The 22,934-nt window shown below is 43.7% G+C and overlaps 1 protein-coding gene across 10 annotated transcripts in view; it reads right to left on the bottom strand.

Moving 5' to 3' along the window:
* Nucleotides 1–22,843, bottom strand: part of GLIS1 (GLIS family zinc finger 1) — a 166,670-nt gene extending 143,827 nt beyond the window's left edge. For 7 of the 10 annotated variants that reach the window (XR_014932854.1, XR_014932852.1, XR_014932853.1 and 4 more), the window contains exons 1-2: nt 22,678–22,824; nt 21,980–22,342 (exon numbers count right to left, since the gene is read on the bottom strand). Coding sequence is in view for 6 of the 10 variants with exons in the window: in XM_085511740.1 (XP_085367866.1) it covers nt 21,980–22,190 (211 nt within the window). In the remaining 4 variants the exon portion in view is untranslated. Of the gene's footprint in view, nt 1–18,951; nt 19,095–21,979; nt 22,343–22,436 lie in introns of those variants that run through there. The other 3 variants (XM_085511738.1, XM_085511739.1, XM_085511744.1) reach the window with 3 other exon arrangements.
* Nucleotides 22,844–22,934: the final 91 nt, after the last annotated feature.

Here is a 22,934-nt window from a genome sequence, read left to right on the forward strand (position 1 = left end):
ACATGCTGTTCCCAATGGCTCAACTCATTGAAATCAGTGGGTTTAGTATATGAACACTTCTCCGGTAAATGACCAAGACTAGTTCTGCACAGATCTGCTCTAAGTGTAAGAAAATACAAATCTTAGGCATGTAACAGCTGAGCATGCCTCAACTCTACATCTTTTCTTCCTCTTCTGCTCTACAGGCCAAGTTTAAAGCAAATGAACTGCTTTCCTAGCTTTGAATGCATGCTGCAAACAGCGGTACTACAGCATAGACATATATGACTTTAATAAAACTAGAAGCAGCTAATGGCTAACAATAAAAAATAATATTTTTCCTTCAAGCAATTAAATTGTAATATAGAGCTCTCTAATTCCTTCCTGTCTGGTCCCATGGGCCTAAGAATAAGGCAACACGAGAAATAAATAATGTGTCGCTGTTACACCGTTTCAACTGAATCTTTAAGTCTCTACAGGAGAAATACTGCCTCCTTCATTAATTCAGAAATCTCTTTTATGGTTTCATATATCAAGTTACCTTTCTGCTAACCTTTTATTTATATGGTAGTTTACTGCATTATGGTTCCAATTCAGCATTATTTTAATGAGTAATTTGGCTTTGATAAGTCTATGACACATCACAGTGAAATCCATGTTACATTTAACCCAGCAAATACTCCAAAATAAGCAGTGCCCAACATTCAAAGGGCCTGCAATACTTTGTAACCACGTCTTAATGTTAGTTTGTTTTTATTTACTCCCTTCCAAATGCAAATAACTCCCCGGCTCCCTGTAACCAAGAAGCACTAGAAGCAGACAAGAAAGTGATTATGCTAGAAGGGAGGACTGAGTAAGCTATTTAGACATGAGTATTAAAATATCAGTCATATTTCCAAATCAGACCCTGAATAACCTACAGAAGAAACAAACAGCAGCTTTAACACTACCTTGGACTTCACTCAACCTACTACTTGGGAAGCTATAGAGGGTCTGATCAAGACCAGTTCTTCAGTGCAAGGTGATGTATGAAACTATCACCAAAGAAGCTCCTAAAACCAAAACTTCTTCTAAACCTGGAAGGTAATTACATACAGGTATAAGTAGTCTCTGAAATCAAACAGCAACTTCAAGTCTACAAAGAAATTTAAGTGCAATCTTACAGCTGCTTGTAAATAAAACAATTAGATCCTGTATAGAGAACAAAGGGGAAACCCCAGGACAGTGGAAATGCAACAACAGCATCAAGAAATCTTGCAGAGGGATTTCAGGCAGGAGGAGGAATCTGTATCTCAAAGTGAATCCAAAGTGAGACTAATGGGGTACAGTAGGGAAAATCTTTGAAATGTCGGCTAGACTAAAAACATGACAAGAAACCTTTGCATTCAATCAAGTTCTTTTTAAAGGGATGTGCAAAGTTCCATACTAGCATGCAGAACTACTTATGTAAGAACAGAATATGTGGGAATTACACAGTTAGGAAATGTAAGCAGCACGGAGGAGAAAGAGTCTACCTTTCCATTTCAGAGGATCTGCATTAGGACACAGACCGTAGGGCAGCAACATTCAGTGTTGGCATATGCCTAAAGAAGGTGCCTGAAATGCATGTTAACCAGCTTTGCTTTGCTCTCTTTTCTGGTAAGAATCCTTACGACTTCACCAGAACACGTGTGCCCCCATACACACCACTATCATCTTCAGTGATGACATGTGTCCTGGAAATACAAGTTATTTTAGCTCCAAGCCCTGCATTTTATGAGCTCTGAGTAATTCTTAGCATTCAAAACCTCATTCCAAGGGACAAGAATAACAAAGTCAAAAAAAAAGACAAGGGAAAAAAAAAAAGATTGGTAGCATTTGGCATGAACAGAACTGGGCACCAGAGGTTTCTTTCTCCCTGCACATATTTTTGGTTGCACTTCAGGGCTGCTGCATTCAGTAGCTTCATCAGTTCCACATTAAGTGAAATCCTACTTTTGACCGCTCTTCTCAAAAGTAGAGCTCTAAGGATTTGTGGGTTACAATATTTACTTTTATGCAGTGTTCTTGGACCACATATTCTCCTCTCAGTCTCTAAGCAGTTTATAAAAACAGATAAGTATTGCTACCCTCACTCGTCAAGCAGGGAGCCCAAGGCACAGAGAAGCTGCCTTTCTCACTCAAGATCGTATCGACGAGCCCAGGCAGAGTCAGGCCCAGAACCCAGATCTGACACACAACCAAACTGCTATGCCTCAGCACTGTAACCAGAAACAGATGTCATTCAGTTGGGTTATGCACCATGTATTCATAACAAATCTCTCTGGAATTAGGAGGCAAAACATGTCACCTTTGTTGGCAAAATGAAAGTTCTACATTAAAGATTCCATCCTGTAAACACGGCCCATGAGGTGTTCCTGGGGATGTCTTCAATCTTCAGCTGAGGCAGCAGTGCTGTCAGCTGGCTGCACTCTTACACACACAGGCCACAGCATCTATGCAAACAATTTAGTCCTTATCTGACCCTAGGATCCCAATCAGGTGCATCTAAACCACTTCATAGCCAGGTCTGTGAGTCCAAGCTCACGAGTAACACACTTGTGCAAGTAGACCTTTGAGTAGACTACTCAGGTGCACAGGGACAATGTACTGGAGTATGGAATCAACTGCTCCAGAACTGAAGTCAGTGATTTCCAGAATATCTTCTAAAAATAAGAGCAACACTGAAAATATTTTTGTCAAGTAGTTACAATGTAAGGATGTTTCACATCCAAGAATCACATCATTGTTTACACAACATCAGGTTCATCAAGCCCTTTTCAATTAAAATTAAAAAAAAAAAGGCCAACATTCACTTTTTGACTCGTGATGATTCCATCCCATATAACTATAATTTTTCTGTTATTCTCTTTAGTTGGAGCTCATGCTGGTGTTACACTTGCTATCAAAACTATATCCATAAAACATTCAATAGAAGCCCAAGTTTTAATCTCACCCTAACTTTTAATCAGCTCTAACCTGACCAGTAATGAAGAACAATTGCATAAGTAGAAAAATGATTTACCTTTAGACTCTGAAGCAGATCGTTTTGGCTAAATTATTCCAGATGGCTTCAAAATCTGATAATTAGCCAAACCTTTTACCAACCTACTGAAAGGGCTTGGATGCCTTCCCTGGCTGATTCACAAAAAGAACACATATTATATACACTATACAGCATTCTTCATTCTTGGCTGCCAGCACAGGGATGTAATTAGTTGATATTAGCTGATAGGCGCTTTGCTTTCTGTTTATATTAGAAGTGCAGATTAAACACAAACTTCTCACAACCTCTAGATTTGATACGCTTCCTTTCTACTCTTTGATCCTGTGCTCTAGTGGTGGAAAAGGGGTATTACTGCCTCCCAGCAGCACACATTGCTCAGATAATGTTAGTGCTACACGTGTTTGCATACATGGGCATACGCATATGCGTATAAACATACAGCTTAGCACAGTGCTTTGGACAAGCTAGACTGTAACAACTGAAATATGGCTATTTCTTACCAACTGAACACAGCAGTACATAGACTTCACCTCAGTGACACCCAGTGCTTGGCTCTCCTGAGTGACATCACTCACTGCGATTCTTTTTACATTCAAACTGGTTCTCTCTTGAGTATGTCCATTTCCCAAGATGAAATACCACTGACAATAGGTCATATTTGCCACCCAAGCACCATCCAAGGAGGTCCTGATGCATGATCTGGCTGCTGTAGGCACCTTCTGATGGCCTCCTGCCCGGCCTGTTTAGTCTCCTCCAGCAACACCCCACACCACCAGTCTGCATCCTCTACATGATGGAGATGCAGAAGCACACAGCAGCAATAAGCAAAAAAACACAGAGCAAAAAAGCAACTGTTCTAGCAAAGCATGGGGAACAAAGCAAAGGAAGCAGGGAAGCTGCTAGAGCCAGCAAAAAACATTTCAGCAGGGAAGCAAATTGGAGAGTTAAGTTTTAACTGCAGGACTTCACACTGGCAGCCTAGTACCAACATTTTGACTCTCTGGACAATTCTTTTATGAGGCAGGAAATCATTAATAGCAGGACCAGTTTTCCAAGTGAAGCAATATCTGTTGGAGCTGAAGGAACTCAGGCTTCCTTTAGCTTACACACACACACACACGCACAAAATGCCAGTTCAAATGACTTCTGCTGATGGACCAAGCCAAGCTTAGCAAAGGAGATTAGTTTAAACACCCAAGAATGGGCAGCAATACCTGTAAAGACAGCTAAGCCCTAGGACAGAGAAGACACAGCATCTCCGTTCTTGGCAGCATGTAAAACACAGTTGGCAAAGATCTACCAGAAATAGAGTAGGGAGTGCTGAACCTGGCTGGGGAAAAGAGGACCTCGCACCTCTTGGGTGCTGGCCAGCATCACCAGCCATTTTCACTGGGGATCAAAAAGAATGTTTTTCCAGGAGAACCATCCACCCCAGCTATGAGGGCAGACTGCTGAGATGCACTCATAAGGCTCAGAAGTACCATTACTGGTATAAGCCAAAACATCATAAATATAGTAGGTGTCTTCTGCAGGCACTTCACCTTCAGCATCCAGTTTCCATTTGAAAATATCTTCCTAGAAGTGCATACATTTCTGTTTTATGAAAGACTGAAGAACTAAGCTGCATTTTCTTCAACCCCTTCCATTTTCTCTCCCATATATTGTACATCTTCTCCTGACACATATCAGTTCCTAACAAAATAACTCCCATTCTTTTCAGTCTCTGCCCACATTTATTTATTTTTTTTAGGTTTCTGGTTTATTATTTAACCCACATCCAAAGCATTTTAAAATAAATGAGGAGGTGGGAAAAGGACACAAATCCCAAGCGCAAGCAAAGTATTAATATAAAAGTACTATGACATTTCCAGTGCTATTTTCTATCCTTTTCACTCTCTAATATCTGCTGTTTTGGCTAATGACACACTCTGACCATGCAGCTGAGGAAGGAGGGCTGAACTCTATAGAGAGTAAACGTTTGCATTAGGAAGATCTTCACTTTCTGATGTGAGGGGAAGTTTACTCTGAATTCTCGGGCAGGTCGGTAGGTGGGTATGTAGCTCACAGAGTGAGCTGGGTGGAAAAAACAAACAAACAGGAATTTCCATTGGACATGTTGACAAGCAGGGACTTACCTCAGCTAACAAAACAGCAAATGGAACTTGCTTCAATGACACCAGGTGCAAGATTGTGCTTTGACTCAATTAATTCAAACACACAACACTTGATATAAACACCCCTATTCACAGTGAATTGTGTTTCTCATACAGCTTCCTCATGTAGCACTTGGTTTTAGTTATCTATCCCGAGAAGCCCAAATGAAAGCAACTCATGAGTGTGTCTTTAATTTTCATTATTTCCTGTAGAAGATCTTCAATAATGCTTTTTTCGTTAAATATCTGAAACCCACAATTTTAACACATTTTTACCATATCTCATGCAGATTAGATGTCACTGTTAGACAAAAATTAAACAATTCTAGTTTCTTAGTATCTCAGTTAAGATAAAATGGTTACAGGAAGGAGAGGTGTCTTGCACAAGAATACGCAATTTTACTTTATTGTCATAAAAATATATAAGTAGTATTTTCTTATATTTGTAGCAAATGGTACCTCCAAAAGTTGAAGCAAAAATGCAGTAAAAAGCAGTTAGTGAACTCAGGGCCATCTTTTCCTGCAGTAATTTACCAGCTCTACAGAAGAAGCAGATTAAAGAAGGATGCAGGTTTACACAAATTAAGCCATAACAAGCTAAAACTCAGGACTGAAAGTTGTGCATGGAGGCAGAATGCGCCTTTAGATACATCTGTGCAGCTGAAATCAGTGGAACCATTCCAGGTGTGCACCTGTGTAACTGAAAGCAGAATGCAGGTATTTGCTTTCCCCTTTAGACTTAATGTTCAGTAAGACAAGAAAACAAATTCAAGCTGTTCCCACTTCTCAGCGTTTACCAAAATCCTCTAATTGCTCTCCACAGGAAATACTTTGCGGCAAACACTAATCCTGACATGCAAAATGTTATACAGGGTGATTCCCTGCTAACCTTAGCAAAAGCCCAGCGCAAAGCTCTGCAAATCAAGGTGGAAATAGCAGCTCCACCTGACTCATGCTGCTTTACTCCACTTGCCTCCATGTGAACAGAATATAGAGCATGTACCACAGCAGTTTTTTTGCAGCATCAAACGCTGCCTGCACAGATCTGCTGCCTGGGAATCCCAAAGCACACAGAACACACGTAATCTAAAAGTAAAAGCAGTAGGCCATAAAGGGTCACAAGTTCTCAGGTAGAACTGAATAAACGTGCTTGAAAGACCAGAAATACAAGGTGACCGATGGCTCACAAAGGGAGAAAAACAAAACTCAAACTTTCCAAAGAGCAAAGGCTTATTAATCTTCCTCTGTTCAGCTTCTAAAGTTTTATAACCACATATCTCACCTATAAATATTCAGTCTAAGACCAATGTGTCTTGTTCCGTGTAAACTCCCCAATCAATGCTGCCTCCTTTTCTATTAATCCACCCTTTAAAATACATTCTTTTATCAGGTTTTAATGTCTAACATGATTTAATCAGGAACACATGCCTCATAAATATCATCTGTCATGTTCCATTAGTTTCATGTGGAAAAGTACAAGTCAATAAACAAAGGTTGTGCCATAAATCTGCCTTGAACACATTATACCTCAAATAAGAAAATAAAAACATGTGTGTCCTTTGACCTGGATATTCTTAAAATGGAACTTCAAGTATTGTCTTATGCCTTTAAAAATGTCTAAAGCATTCACAATTAATTGCGTACCTAAGCAATTTCAATTTACATAATGTTGATATGGAGACGGTGATTAAATAAGCACTATGCCTTTAAGGCACCTGTTAAATAACATCACTGCCTCTGGGTTAAAACTGATATCCCAGACTGCACAATGAAAACCAGGTCCCTCCACCATGCAACTCTGCTGCAAAAATCCCTCATAACTCAGAGGAGCAGTTGGCTTCAGTTATTAAAGGAGAGGGAAAAAAAGAAGAAAAGCACCTTGTCTTGTGCACTGGTTGCTGTGAACACTGGTGGGTCCAAGCAACACACCCAGGATCCCATGCAGCCCCACACAACCAACGTGGGGGCCTTGGTGGTGCAGCCTTCCCCACTCACAATGCATTAAGCCAAAGATGAGGTCTGACATTTGGGTCTTTTGGGAATTTTCACTGAAGGAAACTCCCTGCCTTTCCAGAACCGTAGGCCATGGTCAGTGTTTTCAACCTCTCCTGCATTACTGTGTACAGCAGTTTGTGGCTTTTGGTATTTTCCACTAATGACCTCAGTTTGTCATAGGCTGTTAGGGAGCAATTGTGGCTTGTGGGAGGTGTGGGACAGATGCTACTCAGACTGAACTGCCTGCAGAAGCAGCAGGCTGGTTCTGATGGGCCATGTGGTGGTCCCTCCCAGACCCCTGCACCAACCTAGGGGCTGCTGCTCATGCTGGGGCTCCTGTCCATCCCTCAGCACTTTGCATAGCATGCTGCTCTCTGTGTCCTGGAACTGGCTGATATACAAGACAGCTTGCTCAGTTCAGCTCTGTTAAAAGCCCTTTTTTATTCTTCTGAGGCACTATGGACCTCCGCAGGGTCTGGAAAGCATGAACATTTCTGATTGCTATCTAAAACCAGGGACACTGGACTGTGAGCAGCTCTAGAGTCCATGAGAAAGAAACTCAGATGTTTTCCTTGCAAGCATTGTGAAATCTGGAGAGCAAGGAGCTTCACAAACTTTGAGAACTGACCCAAACACTGGGCAATGACTCAGATCTCCAGAGTGTCTCACAGGACACGCTGGAAGCATGCAAAATATTTTCTCTTATGTGTTGAGAGGACACTTCATGTGCTCAGTGCTGGGCTCAGAATTTGTGCGTGGACACAGTTCTCAAGTGCGTTCTCCCAAGCAACATCTAACCTGGCCGGACACCAAGGTTCTTTGCTGGCAGAGGAATAAGTCTCTCTCAAAAACCTGCACTAATTACAGCTGCTCTCAGGACCCTTATAAACATCAGGCTCCACTTTCCAGCTCTTGCGTTGCCTTTTCTTTCAGTAATAGAATTTTTAAAAGCGAGTGAGTTTTCTGGGTCAGAAGACCCTACTCATCTGAACTGTATAATTGGAAAGCCATAATACCTGTAATTCCCTGAGATCCTTTAGTTTGCACATCTCAGACGGGCTCCAATGGTATCATCCGGCAAGAAGCCATAGGAGCGCTGCTACTAAAGCAGCATGATAAGATCAGTACTGAGTGGGGGAAATGCCAACAAAAATCTCTCACTTTTCCCTGGACTTTCATCCAAACAAACAAGTATGTTACTGCAGTTCTCCCCGTCAATGAAGTCTCACTGCTTGAATGTCAGCCCCATCCTTCCTCAGCAATAATTAAGTGCAGTGTATCTGAGTCGCTCTCCCACCTCAGTCCTTGCCTAGGAGGCTTCAGCTTGTGCTGGAACAGATTATTACATGGCATAACTTTCTAGGCAGTTATCTGCACCGTGTGCTGGAATTCACGAAGGGAAGAATTCAAAATTAATACTATTGCACCACTCACAAAAGATGCCATAAAAGGAGACCCACAGAAAGCAGGGACTATGTAACATTCAGCATCAGAATATTAAGCACCAGATCCAGAGAGGTATTTAGGCACTGAATTTCCACTGACGTCAATGGGAGTGAGGTGCCTGAATACCCCTCTGGATCAGATCATTATTAGACCAACCTTCAAGGCTTGGTTCTTCAGAGGTTCTACAGTTCCTACAAACACTTCAGCCCATCCTCTGAGGAGCAAGTCCTTCAGATGAAGATCTGGGAAACTTATCAGATAGTTGTCTTGTTATCTTGCCTGAAAACAGCCAGTTTTCAAAGAAAATGAACAGGACTCCCATAAGTGTATGAGAAGGAAAAAAAAAAAAAAAAAGAAGAAAAAAAAACCTTTGATGATATTTTTCAGGTGTCCCTGCTAGGCTTCCTAGGAGCCATTTAGCTTAACACATCCCTAAGGTAGGACTCCACCGCTACTACCAGGCTTATGGAGTGGTAATACGGTAGGAGACATTCGACAGCTGTCGCACTGTGCAAAAGTACATGAATGTAATTAAGTCCTCATTTAGACTTACAGGTTGTTTTCAATTAACTTAGGCATCACTAACTTTTTCACTAGCTCTTAACCAAATAAATAAACAAAAACAACACTGAACCCCTAGACTCTAAACCCAAGAAACCTGTTTACAACAACTGAGAGAATGGTAGGATTCTGTAATTTATAAAGAAACTAAATTGAACAAGCTCTAATGGGCACCAAAGGGTGATCACTTGCCTCATTCAGAAATATAAATCAAAGATACCACCCAAAGGAAAAGGGAATTAAAAAGGCCCCTGTGATGACAGTTGAGATTGAAATTAATTTGCCCACTTGCAGAAATTCTCAAAGTGTTTGCTCTTGATTTTTCATCCCCACCACATGGCAGCTGTTTTCTTCCAAAGCACACACTCACCCTGTTGTGGGCTGCTGGTATAAGACAGCCAGCCCTGGAAATAGACGTGTCCCACAGTGGCACAGCAAGCAATGGGCACGGCAGCCACACCACAGGGTGCGCAGAGCCTTAAGTACGTATACAGACACAGGCTTGTGTCTGGCCCAGGCTCTGACAGAGGAGGAAGGTGTCACAAATATAAATCTCAGGCCTGGGAGCCAAAGAACTCAACCGAATTTCAGTCACGTGGGTATATCTCAGTTTCCCTTGGCTGCTTCGATCAACCGTGGCCCAAAGTTGTAAAACCTGCCTACAGCTGCTCTGCTCACCCCCAACCTGATATTTCACACTGTGACTTTATGCAGGCTTGTTTAGGTCTAACAAGGTCCTTATTTTTCTACAATGCAGGAAATAAGGAAACCAGCCATCAATTATTAGAAGCGCAGCAGATCTGAGCCGCGTGGCTGTAAAACAGATTTTTCTTTAATGAAACTGAACTGACATTTGCCAGAAATAACAAGTGCCCAAGACCAAAGTGTAAATCAAAACTAAAGGAGAGTTTTCAAAACTTTGAATCATTGGTAGCAACAGACAAGCTCAGAAGGAGGTTGGTATGATTTTGGAATGTCTTAAAAATGTGTGACTAATATGACTTCTAAAGACATTATTTGTGAGTTAGTATTTCAGTCTCCCCACAGAAAGAAAACATCACGACCAGAGAGGGCCACAATGTTTGCTGTAATAACTGTGTTAGTATGTCACTATTGCTATGCTAGGAAGGAGGGCTTTGTTTTCATTTCAGAAAGCAAAGAAAGGGAAGACATTAATGTCAGAAATCATCAGCGCTTGCTAAGAGAAGGAAGAACACAGCTGTTACCATTTTCCTACATGTCCAGGTTTCAAACATGGCACTTGGTTTGAGTTGGTCTCAGCCCAGGTCCTAGGAGACCATAGGTTCCATCACAACATCTCTGAATAGAGCCTCGTCTAGTCAAGAAGGAGTGGTGCTGTTTGCTGAAGGGAGACGTAACAGGAAGAAAGAAAGGCTGGGTTTGGAGGAAGCAGCAGTTACTAGAGATTGCCTTACTGTGACTTCCATCAAAACTGTGTGACTCCGGTGCACTGAATACCAGTGTTCACAATGTAAATGGATTGTTTCTTCCACAGGAACATCCAAATTGAGACACTCCCAAGTACCAGTGGATTTACCATATCTTTTGCTAAGCCAGGTGCCAGGTTTAATATCCTTGCAGTCAAAACCAAAAGTGTTCCCTCTAGTTTGATCTTTGGCTTCAGTTTCCAGGCACGAGATCTTTTTCTGCATTTATCAGCATCCAAAAGGACCCTCAAGTGTCACAGACTTTTCTGCTCTAGTACATCTCCAGGGCTGACCAGATTGCCTCTTGTGCCATTAACCCCCCAGTACCACACGTGGGTGGGGAAGAACCTTCCATGTGGATTTTGATTTTCAAAGTCATTTAAGGAAGTTTGAACATTAACCTCTCTTCCTGCAGCCAAAGTGGCATTATAGAAAGGTAACACCAATTGCCTATGCTTTTTAATAATGTTTCTAATGGGCTATGAAGTGATATGATACATATTTTCCCATACCAATAACATCCCAATCCTTTTCAGTGTCACAGTCTGCCACAACATACAGCATTCTATCTGTAAAAATTATTCATATTCTCTATTGCAAGGGATAGTCCCATGTGTTTGTATGAAAATGTCCATCACCCAGTTTCTTATTTCCTTATCCTTGCTTAAGAAATCCCTGTTGCATGATAGCCACATCCTATTTTTTATTTATTTATTTATTTTCCTTAATCTGGATCAACAAACAAATTTTACTGCCAGCAGTTCTCTATTTTCTGTGAGGATTTCAGCAGGAACCATGAGACAACATCAGGAACAAAACTCAGAGCTGCGTACAAAATACAGTCACTGATCGTTGTTTAGTGTGTATCTCAATTTCTACAGATAATTCACTTCTTAAGGATTCAACAGAGCACTTATTATTTTCCATGAAGCTATTTCTTTTCTATCAGCACTGCATGTGACAATTCAAACTGCCTCCCAAAAGCTTAAGACTAATCCATCACCACATTTGTCTCTGCCAGCCTCGTTCCCAAGCTTGCTATAGCAGAGGAACAAGCCTGATGAGATGAACCTTTTTAAGCAGCATAATGGCTAATGGCTACCTCATTAATGTAGGTTTCTGTCACAGTTCACTTCAGTTCAAAACAGTCCAAACTCCACCTGGACATAAGGCTGTAGATGTGACTAGCAACTAAAAGCGCTGGAGGACGTTGGTATGGACAGTTCATTTTTATATTTGGAAAACAGGATGTACTACGAATGAGTAATAATTCAATCTGAGCCTAATTCAGTATCAATAAGGCTATTTCCTTCTACAGAACAATGGCTGGCATTTTCTATTCCCAACAGGCAATCGTGTGTTAGTTAGCAATGGCATGTCCCCAGAATGCCACAGAACATTTCACAACTGCCTTGCACATAAAAATCAATCATTTTACATGCCCAGCTGTCCCACCACTGGCTCTCCCAGCTGCTCCTATAGAGCCCTTCACTTAGCCTATTTTTTACTGCATGCCTTCTCTGTGTTTTCATGATACAACAAGCATCCAGAAACATAAGTAAGTAAGGAAAGGTCTGAACTCCATTCACTAAGTCAGAGAGAACAGCAGCTTCCAGACCCCTTGTAATTCTTTACTGCACCCACACAGTTCAGTGCAGGAACAAATGCCACAGAATAGACAGTAGGGCACCATGAGCTACATCCCATAGTAGGATTTCCATTCAGCCTGTCTTTAAAATTTCCAGTTACAAACATCCTGTGGTCTGCTCAGCAACATGTATCACGAGATGAATATACTCATAGCTGAAGTTTTTCTTAGCATCCAGCCCAAATAATCCCCGTGGAAGAATAAACCAACACCGAAGATACAGAAGGCACTGAATCCCATGTGCATTTCACAAAGAATTCAGTCCCAATGTTGAAAACCTACTGCCACACTCAGCTTTGGAAAGAATACAGTAACAACGTTCTCTTCCATACAAGCAGAACAAGACTGTTGTGATGACCATGCACACCAAGTTGAACCCTGACCTATAAATCAGTGGACTCTAAGTTCACATGGTCCATAGAATTAACATCTAGCTTGTACTTTAAATCTAGGTTGCTCAGCAAATTCTATAGACGAGATCCTTCACACTGGAATCCATATCGGAGCCTTAGGATTGTTTTCTCTAGTAGCAGTCAGCACCAGAATTTCTTTTTGCCTGAATTCCAGTCGGTTACAAGACGAGGCTATTTATCACAAAGTTTCCTCTCAACTCACATATTATCTCCAGGCACTGAAACTGTCTCCCTACCACCTCAGAGTGGCTGCCTGCTGCTGCAGCACCCATCCCATGCATAAAGCATCTTTATCACCTCCAATGTTTACCATTCTTAATTTTCATGTCTCCCAGCAACTTCTCCAGCAGCCAATAAAGACACCATTGTTCACATCAACACTAACTCTTGGCAGGAAAAGTTCCCAAAAGCAGGTTATTCCCATTTTAAGAAAGTGAACCTGGACACCACAGAAGCAGCAAGCCTCTGCAAAACACCAGGGTTTTAACCCAAACTTGCCAAATAAACTGCATTTGTAGCCAATGCCATCATGCACTAGGTCTCAAAACACAATTCGTGATTAGACATTCCTATGGTCTGCTCTCACTTTCTAGCTTTTGGACCCCTTTATATCTGCTTTCTATGACTAATGTAGCAAAATATACACACTTGTAAAAGTATTTGTGGAAGTGGCGAACTTATAAGCAAACAGGCATAAAAACGAACTCTGACAAAGTGGTCTGAGTATTCCTGCCAGTAATTTCTGCCTAACAGCTTCTGACGGGATGCAGTAAGAGAAAGGAGATCTCATCTGAGTATTTCCAGTAAAAGCTGGCCAAATCACCCTCACAGATTTTGAACATTTACACATTCAGCAGACCAAAAGCTATTTACATCAGTTGCCATATTTCCATGTGTTTAGTCCACAATACAACTAAGTTACATCCCGTTATATAGATTTAAAATAAGCCATCAGAAAACCTGCACAAAGTCAAAGACAGAGGTCAGGAGGCCAAGAGAATGAATAAGTTGTTGAGGGCAGAAAAAGAGCAAGTGGGCTCTAGGGGTAAACAACCTCTTAAATTTCCTATGTACTCATTCAGAGATGCTGAAATGCAGCATCCTCGTTTCAAAAAAAAAGAACTATTCACACACAGCCTGCAGCTCACCCCTGTGAAAACACAAGTCAACAAACCTTAGCAAAGAGCTCAAGAACACTAAGAATATAAGCCAACCTGCAATGAGATGGCAAAAGGAAAAATAAAACAAAATAAAACTGCTCAAATTAAAAGCTTGAGAGTCTGCTCTGCTAAAAGGATGAGCTCCACGTAGCAGCTGCCTGCACATCAAGGCCCACAGGCACACCACCCATCGGTGCTCCCTGCCTCCTGAACCACCGCCATAACATCTTCTCACCTTCTGGTACACAGGGGAAACCCAAAGGTTTAATCTTCCAGTAAAACAGGGGGAAGATAATTTGTAACATAGATCCCCCAAGGTAGGTCTTAATGTAACCTCCTTTCCTTCATCTCAGTTCTTCAGGTACTAAAATAAATGGAAGAATTTGCTCCTCAGCAGCTCTCCTGCAACTGGCAGCGAAAAGCAGCTGCCAAGCAGCAAGAAGCCCTACTGAAACGTTACGTTAAAAACCTTGCGCTCCCAAAGATAACAAGTAGGCATTCTATGTATTTCACTCCTCATATCAAAGGAGACTTACCAGTAAGGGCAAACACCACATACTGCAGGTTGTGAAAAGAGATCTGGCCCACATGCACAGCACGTGAAGGAGGAGCAGTCATGCTCAAATAAATGCCACCCCAGGCTGATACAACCACATACTGCAGCACAGCATCCAGAGATAACACCAGACCAGATCTGGAATGGAACACAGCCACATCACCTGACCACTGCACGTGAACCAACAAAGTCTGTCTCCAGCACAGACAATAAAGCTGACCGTGCCGGTGTGCTGAAACAACTGTACCATTTCTGGATCCAGAACTAGCTTGTATTGCTCCACATTGTATTCCATTACATTCATGATGAAGAAATGTCCTGAATAATAAACAGACTTGCCCCAAAACAATACAAGTAAATGACACAATTTAGAGTAGAGTCTAAGCACCCTAACTCTCCCCATCCCAAATATTTACATACTTGGCCATGTCAGCTGCTGGCACGATCTTTGTTCTCTCTGCCCTCACCAGTTCTTTTCCTGTTTCATGGAAGAGAGCAGATCACACCAGCTTTAGATCTATGTGAGGTCCTGAACAGGAAGGAGAATTAAACATGAACGTACTGTGCTGACTGCCTGACCTTGGCATCTGAGCTACTGGGCTGCTTCTGCTTGCACTTCCCCCTCTGGGAGCAGATTTAACACTTGGACTTTCTCTTCCACGCCTCAAAAGAGCATGGATTATCAAAAACACGCAGTTCTCACCTCCTCCCAACGTCAGTGCTACAGCTCAGCGCAATTTCAGCAGAAGCAGCAGAGCAAAGCGGGAGTTATGAAACTTCACACTAAATCCCTTCTGGAAAATAGGGGGGGATGAAATAGAAATTGCCTTTTTCTATCTGTTTTCACTTTAATTCTCCCTTCTCTGCCCAGCACAGATGGGAGCTGGGAGGCAGACAGGACTACGAGTCAAGAGATTTTGGGGTGAAATGAGTCCTTCTGAACACAAACTGTTGCTTTCCTCAAATGTCTCCCCTGGCCTCTTACGTTTTCTCTCTTAGGCAACCACCACTACGGAGATGCTCCAGCAAAGAGCACAACATGCAGTCATTTTAAGAGACTGATCATTTGCTCTCAGTGAAGGATTCAGGTTAAATCAAAGCCAGCTGCTGCTTCAGAGAAGGGCAGTCGGGTAAGAAGAACTTAAGCAAAATAATAATAAAAAAGGCAATCTAGAGCATACATTCATAGCAAATCTACTCTTGTATTTCAAACAAACAAGTCTAAGGTACTTAAGCCTCATGAGCAGAAAACATAACTTTTTTTAAGCCATCCTCTTGTGTTGTTGTTCTGCCCTAATAACTCTGAAATGTGCTACTCATCTCTCCCAGTTAAATATCCTGTTTCACAAGCCCACTCCTAGATATCTGAAACTGCACAGCATTTCTATCTAGCTTTAGGCATCTAGCATTCCAAAGAATTAATATTTAAACTTATTATGGAGGAATGGGGATTGCATTAAACATGTAGTCTTTAGCAAAACATTCGTATTAATAAAACATTTTGTTGCTTGTTTGAAGCACATTTACGATTCTTTAAACTCACAAAAGACTACACTCCAATCTCAACGCAAGCATCTGTATTTTCCTTTTATTACAACCAAGTCTTAGATAGGATTATAGACTGGAAGCTATCAAATTTCAATTTTATGATATGCTTAAAATTATATTATCTTTCTCTGCCCAGAGGATTGTTGACTTGAGCATTCAAGTGACTTAACCGCAGCACACTGTGAGAAAGCAATGAATCACAGCACTCATTTTAAATAATGCTAGACCCTCCACCTCTTTTCAGAAAGCTCCTCATCCTACCGTAATATCCTTCTTGTATCTTATACATAAAACTAATCACAAAACATCACTTAATTCTTTTTTCCCCCTCTTATATTAGTCTTTGATTTACACCTCAGATACTCTCTCCCAAGCCAGCACATGTAATTTATTTACAGCATAGGAAGGCAGGCAAAATACATCATCTACTGTTATACAACCTTCTACAAGGTATTAAAATACCAGGCCCCTGGAGAAACACTTCATATAGTTCAGCAAGTTCCAAAATAAACCAAACTGCCAGCCCCTTAAGCACTTAAAACAACAATGGGGATCTGTATGAAAAAGTAAGTTTTACAGTATTTGGTGATGTCGCCTCAGTGTCATTTTTCCTTCTGGCAAAATATGAACACACACACAAAAAAAAAACAACCCACATAAGAATGTATTTGCTTTCCTCTCATTCTAAAAAGACTGACAACTCTATAGCACTCACAAAGCCCTCCTCTTATCGCACACATAAATGCCAGAATTAAATGCAGTTCAAGATGCTTTGTATTTGTTTAACCCCTAGAATAAATGTGATCAGGTAGATTCAATTACAGTGTTTCTTACTGACCCACTATGCGAAATACTCACATCTACGTTCAGACATAATGACAGCAAAGTCAGAACTAATGCAACTGGTTTGAGAAAAGAGAAGCCAGGGGGAGGAGAGGGACCATTTGACTGAGATCCCCCTTGTAATTCCTAAATGAACAGAACCTTCAAATAACCTAAAACACACAACTTCAGAATTCACATCTATTTCCTACTGCAGCTCTGGCAACGTCTCTTCTATTTCCCAAGCAGTCTGCTCTCTACAAAAAGTTCTAATGATCAGCAGTCATTGAAAATACCAAAACTAAGGAGCGTAATTGAAAAAAAAAAAGTCCTTGTTCCAGGTTAGTAGCAAAGCAGAGATGTGAGAACAGAAAGCTTCGGGTTCCATCCGAGATCTCACAGAGCGGGTGCCAGCAGGGTAAGAGGAGGGGAAGGCGAAAGGGGAATTCTTTGCCTCCGTTCCTCGAAGCCTGCGCAGAAAGGCAGTACAGCGGTGGCCTGAACTGATACTTATCTGAATGGAAGAACGGGCCCTTGCTTTTTTACATGCCCCATTTAAACGCAATAAAACAGCGTGAGTGGTTTTAACTGGTCGTTCTGTCTATGTCACTGTAACGCTCCTTGCTCTCGGGAGGAGATAACAGCTGTGCCATATTCAGAAACACGTACTTTTGCTATTGTTTGCACATTTGCAGGGCCAGATTAGGCCGTACCACAGCAAGCACTGCCCTTGCTTTGGAACCCTGTATTCTTTGAGTTGCATCAGTGTGCTGGGAAACAACGTGTGGTAGCTGAGAAGAAAAAAAAAAAGCAAAGAAAAACAACACTCTATTAGAAGCAGTTCTCAGGCACTTTGAAATAATTACTAGATTGCACGCCTTGTTCAAACCCGTTGGCATACAATGATAGAAACCTGCAGTACAAAATGGAGCAGTTTACATCTATATTCCCTCCCCAGTTACCCTGCCACCAATGTCTCCAGCTGCTCTAAAATCACTACACAGCAGAGGTTTGCAAGGCTGGAAAAACGGCAATAAGGAAATTATAGTCCCAGTAAATCCCAATTTCTCTCTGTACACAGTCCACGCGTTATTCTCCTTTGTGGCTTACAGATGGATTTAATACAAGCTTGTTATTTGTTCTACAAGCTTTACCCCGTACACAGGATAAAGGACTTCTGTAATATTAGGGCTGAAACCCTGACCCAGCCGAAGCTCGTGGCAAAGCTCCTGGTGATTTTAATCATTGCATATAACACGTTGTCCCTCCTCCTCAACGTACTGAGCATCTCTGGCACTGAAAGTGAAATAGAACTCTGTTGCCATAAGGAAGTGCCATCTCCCAGAAGGCACTCACTTTACATTAAGCAGCTTTACTACACACAATCTCCCAGCACCTCCAGAACGTACCTTCCAACCCACTAAAACCCCTCAGCATACGCTTCTACAGCTCATGTGCTTTCAGGGATGAGCTCCAACACGCTGCTAATCGTTTTGATAGCGCTGAGTGGGTTATTCAGAACGCTCTGAGTTCCCAGCATCTGCAGCTGATGAAATTACTGACAGGAACACCGCAATGCACACATGTAAGTATTTGCAAGACTGAGACTTAAAGCTTTTTCTTACTATAGAAGAAAGGAAAAGATCTTTTTCTTCTCATCCCTTTGAGCAAAGTATATAACAGCAGTGTTTTCACTCCATGAGTTAATACACTTCAAAGCCAAAGTAAGTAATCTCTTATTTACTTCTATTTCAAGCAAAACTCCACAAGTTACAAAATCTCTTCCACAGAGATTGGACTCATTTCCTGTAATCTGGCATTATTTGCTAATTCAATGTAATATTAAGAGAGATACAACATTTACTGTCTTCCTCTTCCAAAGCACCAAGTAGCTTTATATGACAGGTCCAATCATGAGATCATCTGGTTTGTATTCACTAAATATTTACTAACAACCCCTAAATGGCAAAGATGTTAATTTGCTTCGGTGGTGGGACAATTCAGGTGAACATGGGGACAGGAAAAGAACCCAAATGGCAGCACTGGGCCGTAGTGCAGGCAGCGCCTCGTAGCTCACAGACCCAAAGCATATGCTTCTGCTTAACACCCAAACAGCCTGAGCTGCTGCTGAGGCAAGGACTGTCCTGCTAACCAGGGAAACAGTCACGGGAGGTTGAAATGACAAATTTTAACTCACCTTTTCAAAAGCAGAAGAAAATGAATACATTTCAATCCATTGGTTGTATTCTTGCCAAAAGCAACTGCATTTAAAAAAGAAAAGAAAGCTTTCTCCTTGTCTGAATAATGAATACTCCCAACAAGGAAACATCGAGCTACTGCAATTCGAACAGCTTATTGTTTTGCCCACTGAAAGTTAATATCTGAAGTGATTACTGCAAAGGTCTGGGCCATTTGGCTGATTTCCCAGTGGCACAACTAACAGGGTAAATCTCGTCATTTCTACTGAGTCATGAATTAGATACACGGAACGAAGCTGGAAAAGAATGGAGAAGTGTTTCCTGGTAACAACCGTAATCAATGTCATTACAAGAAAATGAGAGATCTGACATCTTTATAGATTGCTCCTTTGTCGCCACAAGTTCTTTGCAAAAAGTTTCTTTCCTATTGACAATAATTGTTTTGTTCTCTGTTACTTTCAGAACAGTGATATCCCAGATTCAACAAAAGAACACCAGAATCATTGGGGGGGAAAAAAAAACCACTATAAAATACACTTCATACCTTCTGGTGCGATTACTCGACGCTGAGCAGACCACAAACTCCTCTGAGATGCACTGCCTGGGTGCAAAGGCTCTGCCTCATAACACACAGGGATGGAGGACCAAGAAGAGCCTGGTGAGCATCGCAGCCAATCACACCAGGAGGGGGAAGCCGGGTGAAAACGGGTGTTTAAAATAAACAGCTCCCAAACAGAACAAAATCCAACGCACAATTCCAAACCACCAACATTTGTGGTAAACAAACAACAGCTCCATCCTACAAAGCTCAGAACCAAACGATCTGATTCCCAGAAGTAAGTGGTGACACCACTCCCTCAAGTTCCTCTTTGGCTGCTCGTGTAACAGGACTTGCTCGGGCACAGAAGCGTTTTGCAGGCTCAGTCCTAAGCGCTGTGAAGTGGTGGGGTTAACACTAAAAGGCACTACAACAGCAGGATGCTTTTTCCTCATTATGATTACTCCAAATCTGCTCACGTTGTTAATAGGGCAATGCACTTTGATTCATCTCTTTTGGAAAATTAAAAAAATAAGAATTAAAGGCATGCTTAGGAACAAAAAAAGATAGGCAATTATAAGAACGGCTTTTGCTCCTGCAAAAAGAGGGTCCCTTCCCTTCCCTACTTGCAGCCTTCAGCTGTGGATAAAGGAAAAGCAGGAGGCACACGCTGCAATCTAACCCAGACTGCAGAAGGAATTAGTGTGCAGGCCGTACTCGGGCTGGAGAGCAGGAGATGCACAGTGTGATGGTCTGAAATCATCAGCTTCCTCCTCAAAACCTTTACTGGGGTGAATTCAAAGCTTCCCTCATTCCCACTCCTCAGCAATATCTTCCTACATGACATCCACATACTCTATCCTTGCCCTTCCTCTTATTTTCTCTGGTATCAGGAGGCAGTTTACAGCACTCCTTGGAAGATGGGCAGCCCTTCCAAAGGGAGCTGTGCTGCTGATGGATACAAAGTGCTCTGACCTTACAGTTAGATCACAGTGAGTAATTGAGTGACTTCAGTTACTGCAGTGGCACTGACTGCTGCACACTTGGCTCAGCAGCTCTCAGCATTCAATGCGACAGCTACAAAATGCCCGAGTGATGCTGAGGCATTTGCTGATGCAGGACAGCTCAGAAGGAGCTGCACAGCCCACACGTTTGGGATCAGCATTTAGCTTAAAGCTTTAGAGCTTCCCCTTCAAGTATTAAAGAGGAGATGTAATAAAAAAAAAGCCAAACAAACAGCACAGTCGTCTTTGGAAAAATCCAACGTTCTCCATCAAATCGTCACGCTCAGTAAGTGAGACCAATCCTGCTCATAGATACCTCCTATTTACTGCCATGAGTCAAGCCACCCATATGCCAAAGCAACCACAAGGTAACACCCTGGGCAGAAAATGAATTAAAGAGAAACCAGGAACAAAACATAAGGGTTGTGTGTGTGTTTTTTTTCCCAGGGGCACAAAAAGGGGAATTGATCGGTGAGGAAACACAACTTTGCATCGTTCTCCCAGTGCTGCCTCCATCAGCTCCAGTGAGGTTCCAAGTGAATGGGAATCACATTTATCCTTCACCCCCCTGCTACGTGTCTACCCTCTGCAGCAGCCACTATTGGAACAAAAAGAGGAGTCAGGAGCTCAGAATGAAACAAATAAACAAAGAACTAAAATGCTTTCCCAATCCATCTGGGGAGGACAACTCCATAGGGCACAGGTAAGCTGCCAAAGCCTTACATCTAGAACCCAAAGGGTCCTGAGCATCTCCTGACTTCTCTCTACTGGTGGCAGCAGCACCGGAGCTTTGAGCTGCCCCTTCACACTCTGCAAATCCTCCTTCCTTCCACATCTCCCCCCTCCAAGTTCTGTGTAGCAATCCCCCATTTCATCCTTGCCAAACAAACCTTTCTTTCTTTATTTTTAATGACAAAGGGAGAACCACAGCGCTACCAAACAAACTACATAACCAAAAGGTGATTTACAACCTGCTGCTCTGCTCCGTATTCAGCAGTGATGAACAAACACATCCCCACGGTCTGCAGGATGAAGCTGGTATGGACCGAGGTGCTTATTAACACAACTGCGAGCAATGCGGGGTCCCATCACCCCAGGTAACAAAGGAGAAGGGCTCTCATGGCAGGGTGCACAGCCTGCTGCAGAGCTCAGTGATGCAAATAAAGGGATCCACTGAAAAAATGCCGGTGAGAACTGCCTCAACCAGGCAGGTAACAGCAGACTGATGTGTGAGACCAAGAGTAGCACAGGGACAAGAGGGGAAGAGCAAGAATTAACGCTGCCTCGATGTCAGTCACTTTGGACCGCATATGTCTGTGCAAGTGGCAAAGGAACCTCCGAACCAACCAGCGGCAATGCAAACTACACATCCAAGCACCCACAGCCAGGCGGCCGAGCAGCAGCAGCGGGGCAGTGCCCGGCTGAGCCGCGTACCGTGGCCGTGCGGCGCTGCTGCCGGTGCTCGCGGTGCCGCTGCTCACTCACCCCTCGCGCTCTGGATCCGCTGTTGTTGCTGTTGCTGCACACAGTCTTTGCCGCCGCGGCCGCACCGCAGCTCCGGAGCCCGGGGCAGCGCCGGGACCCGCTCGAAGATGCTGGGCCGTTTGGGGCCGAAGTCCAGCAGAGGCGCGGACATCTCAGTGGGGCTGTGCCGCCGCTCGACGCCGCCGTCGCCTCCCGTTATTTTAAAGGACATCGGAGGCTTCGAGAAGAGCTTTAGCGGCGCCGGGACGGCTCCCTCGCGGCTCGTTCCGAGGCGCTGCCCGGCATTTATCGCTCACCTCGAAGCACCGGCGCCTCCTTTCCGCCCCGCCTCGGGCTCGCGGATCGCGTCGTGCCGCTGGGCTCCTGCAGCGGGCGGACACACGCGCTGTCAGCCGCTCCGTTCCCTTCTCGCTGCCCCCGGCCCCGCGTGTCGCCGCCGCCCGTTAATGACCGTTACCCGCAGCGCGAGGCGGCCCCGCGCGGGATGCAGCAGCACCGCCGCGAGCCCGGAGGAACCGGAGCGGAGCAGCGGCGTCAGCGCGGGATGGAGCGCACGGGATGGAGCGCACGGGATGGAGCGCCGTGCCCCGCTCCGTGCCCGTCCTGCCGCCGTCGCGCTTCCCGAAGCAGCAGCCCGGCAACCGCGGCGCGTGTGCTCGGCACCGGAGACACCGGGCAGCGCCGCCCCGCGCTCCTACCTGGGAGGGGCCGCCCCCGAGCCCCGTCCTGCCGCCGCCGCCGCCGCCGCGCCGGGGCTCATGGGCTCGGCCGCGCCGCCCCGCCGGCCGCCCGAAGGAAGGCGGCCCGGGCCATTACCCCGGCGCGGCGGCGGGGCGGCCCCTTCGCTCGGGCCGGTCGGGGCGGGCAGGAGGGAGGGCTGTGCCGCCGGGGCCGCCCCTCGGGGCTTTGACAGCGGAGCGGCGGGGAGCGGGGTCCGACCGCGGTACCGGGAAGG

This window comes from Coturnix japonica, chromosome 11 (assembly GCF_054131305.1).
Source record: "Coturnix japonica strain WE chromosome 11, WE-NBRP24, whole genome shotgun sequence".
In the NCBI taxonomy this organism is placed as follows: domain Eukaryota; kingdom Metazoa; phylum Chordata; class Aves; order Galliformes; family Phasianidae; genus Coturnix; species Coturnix japonica.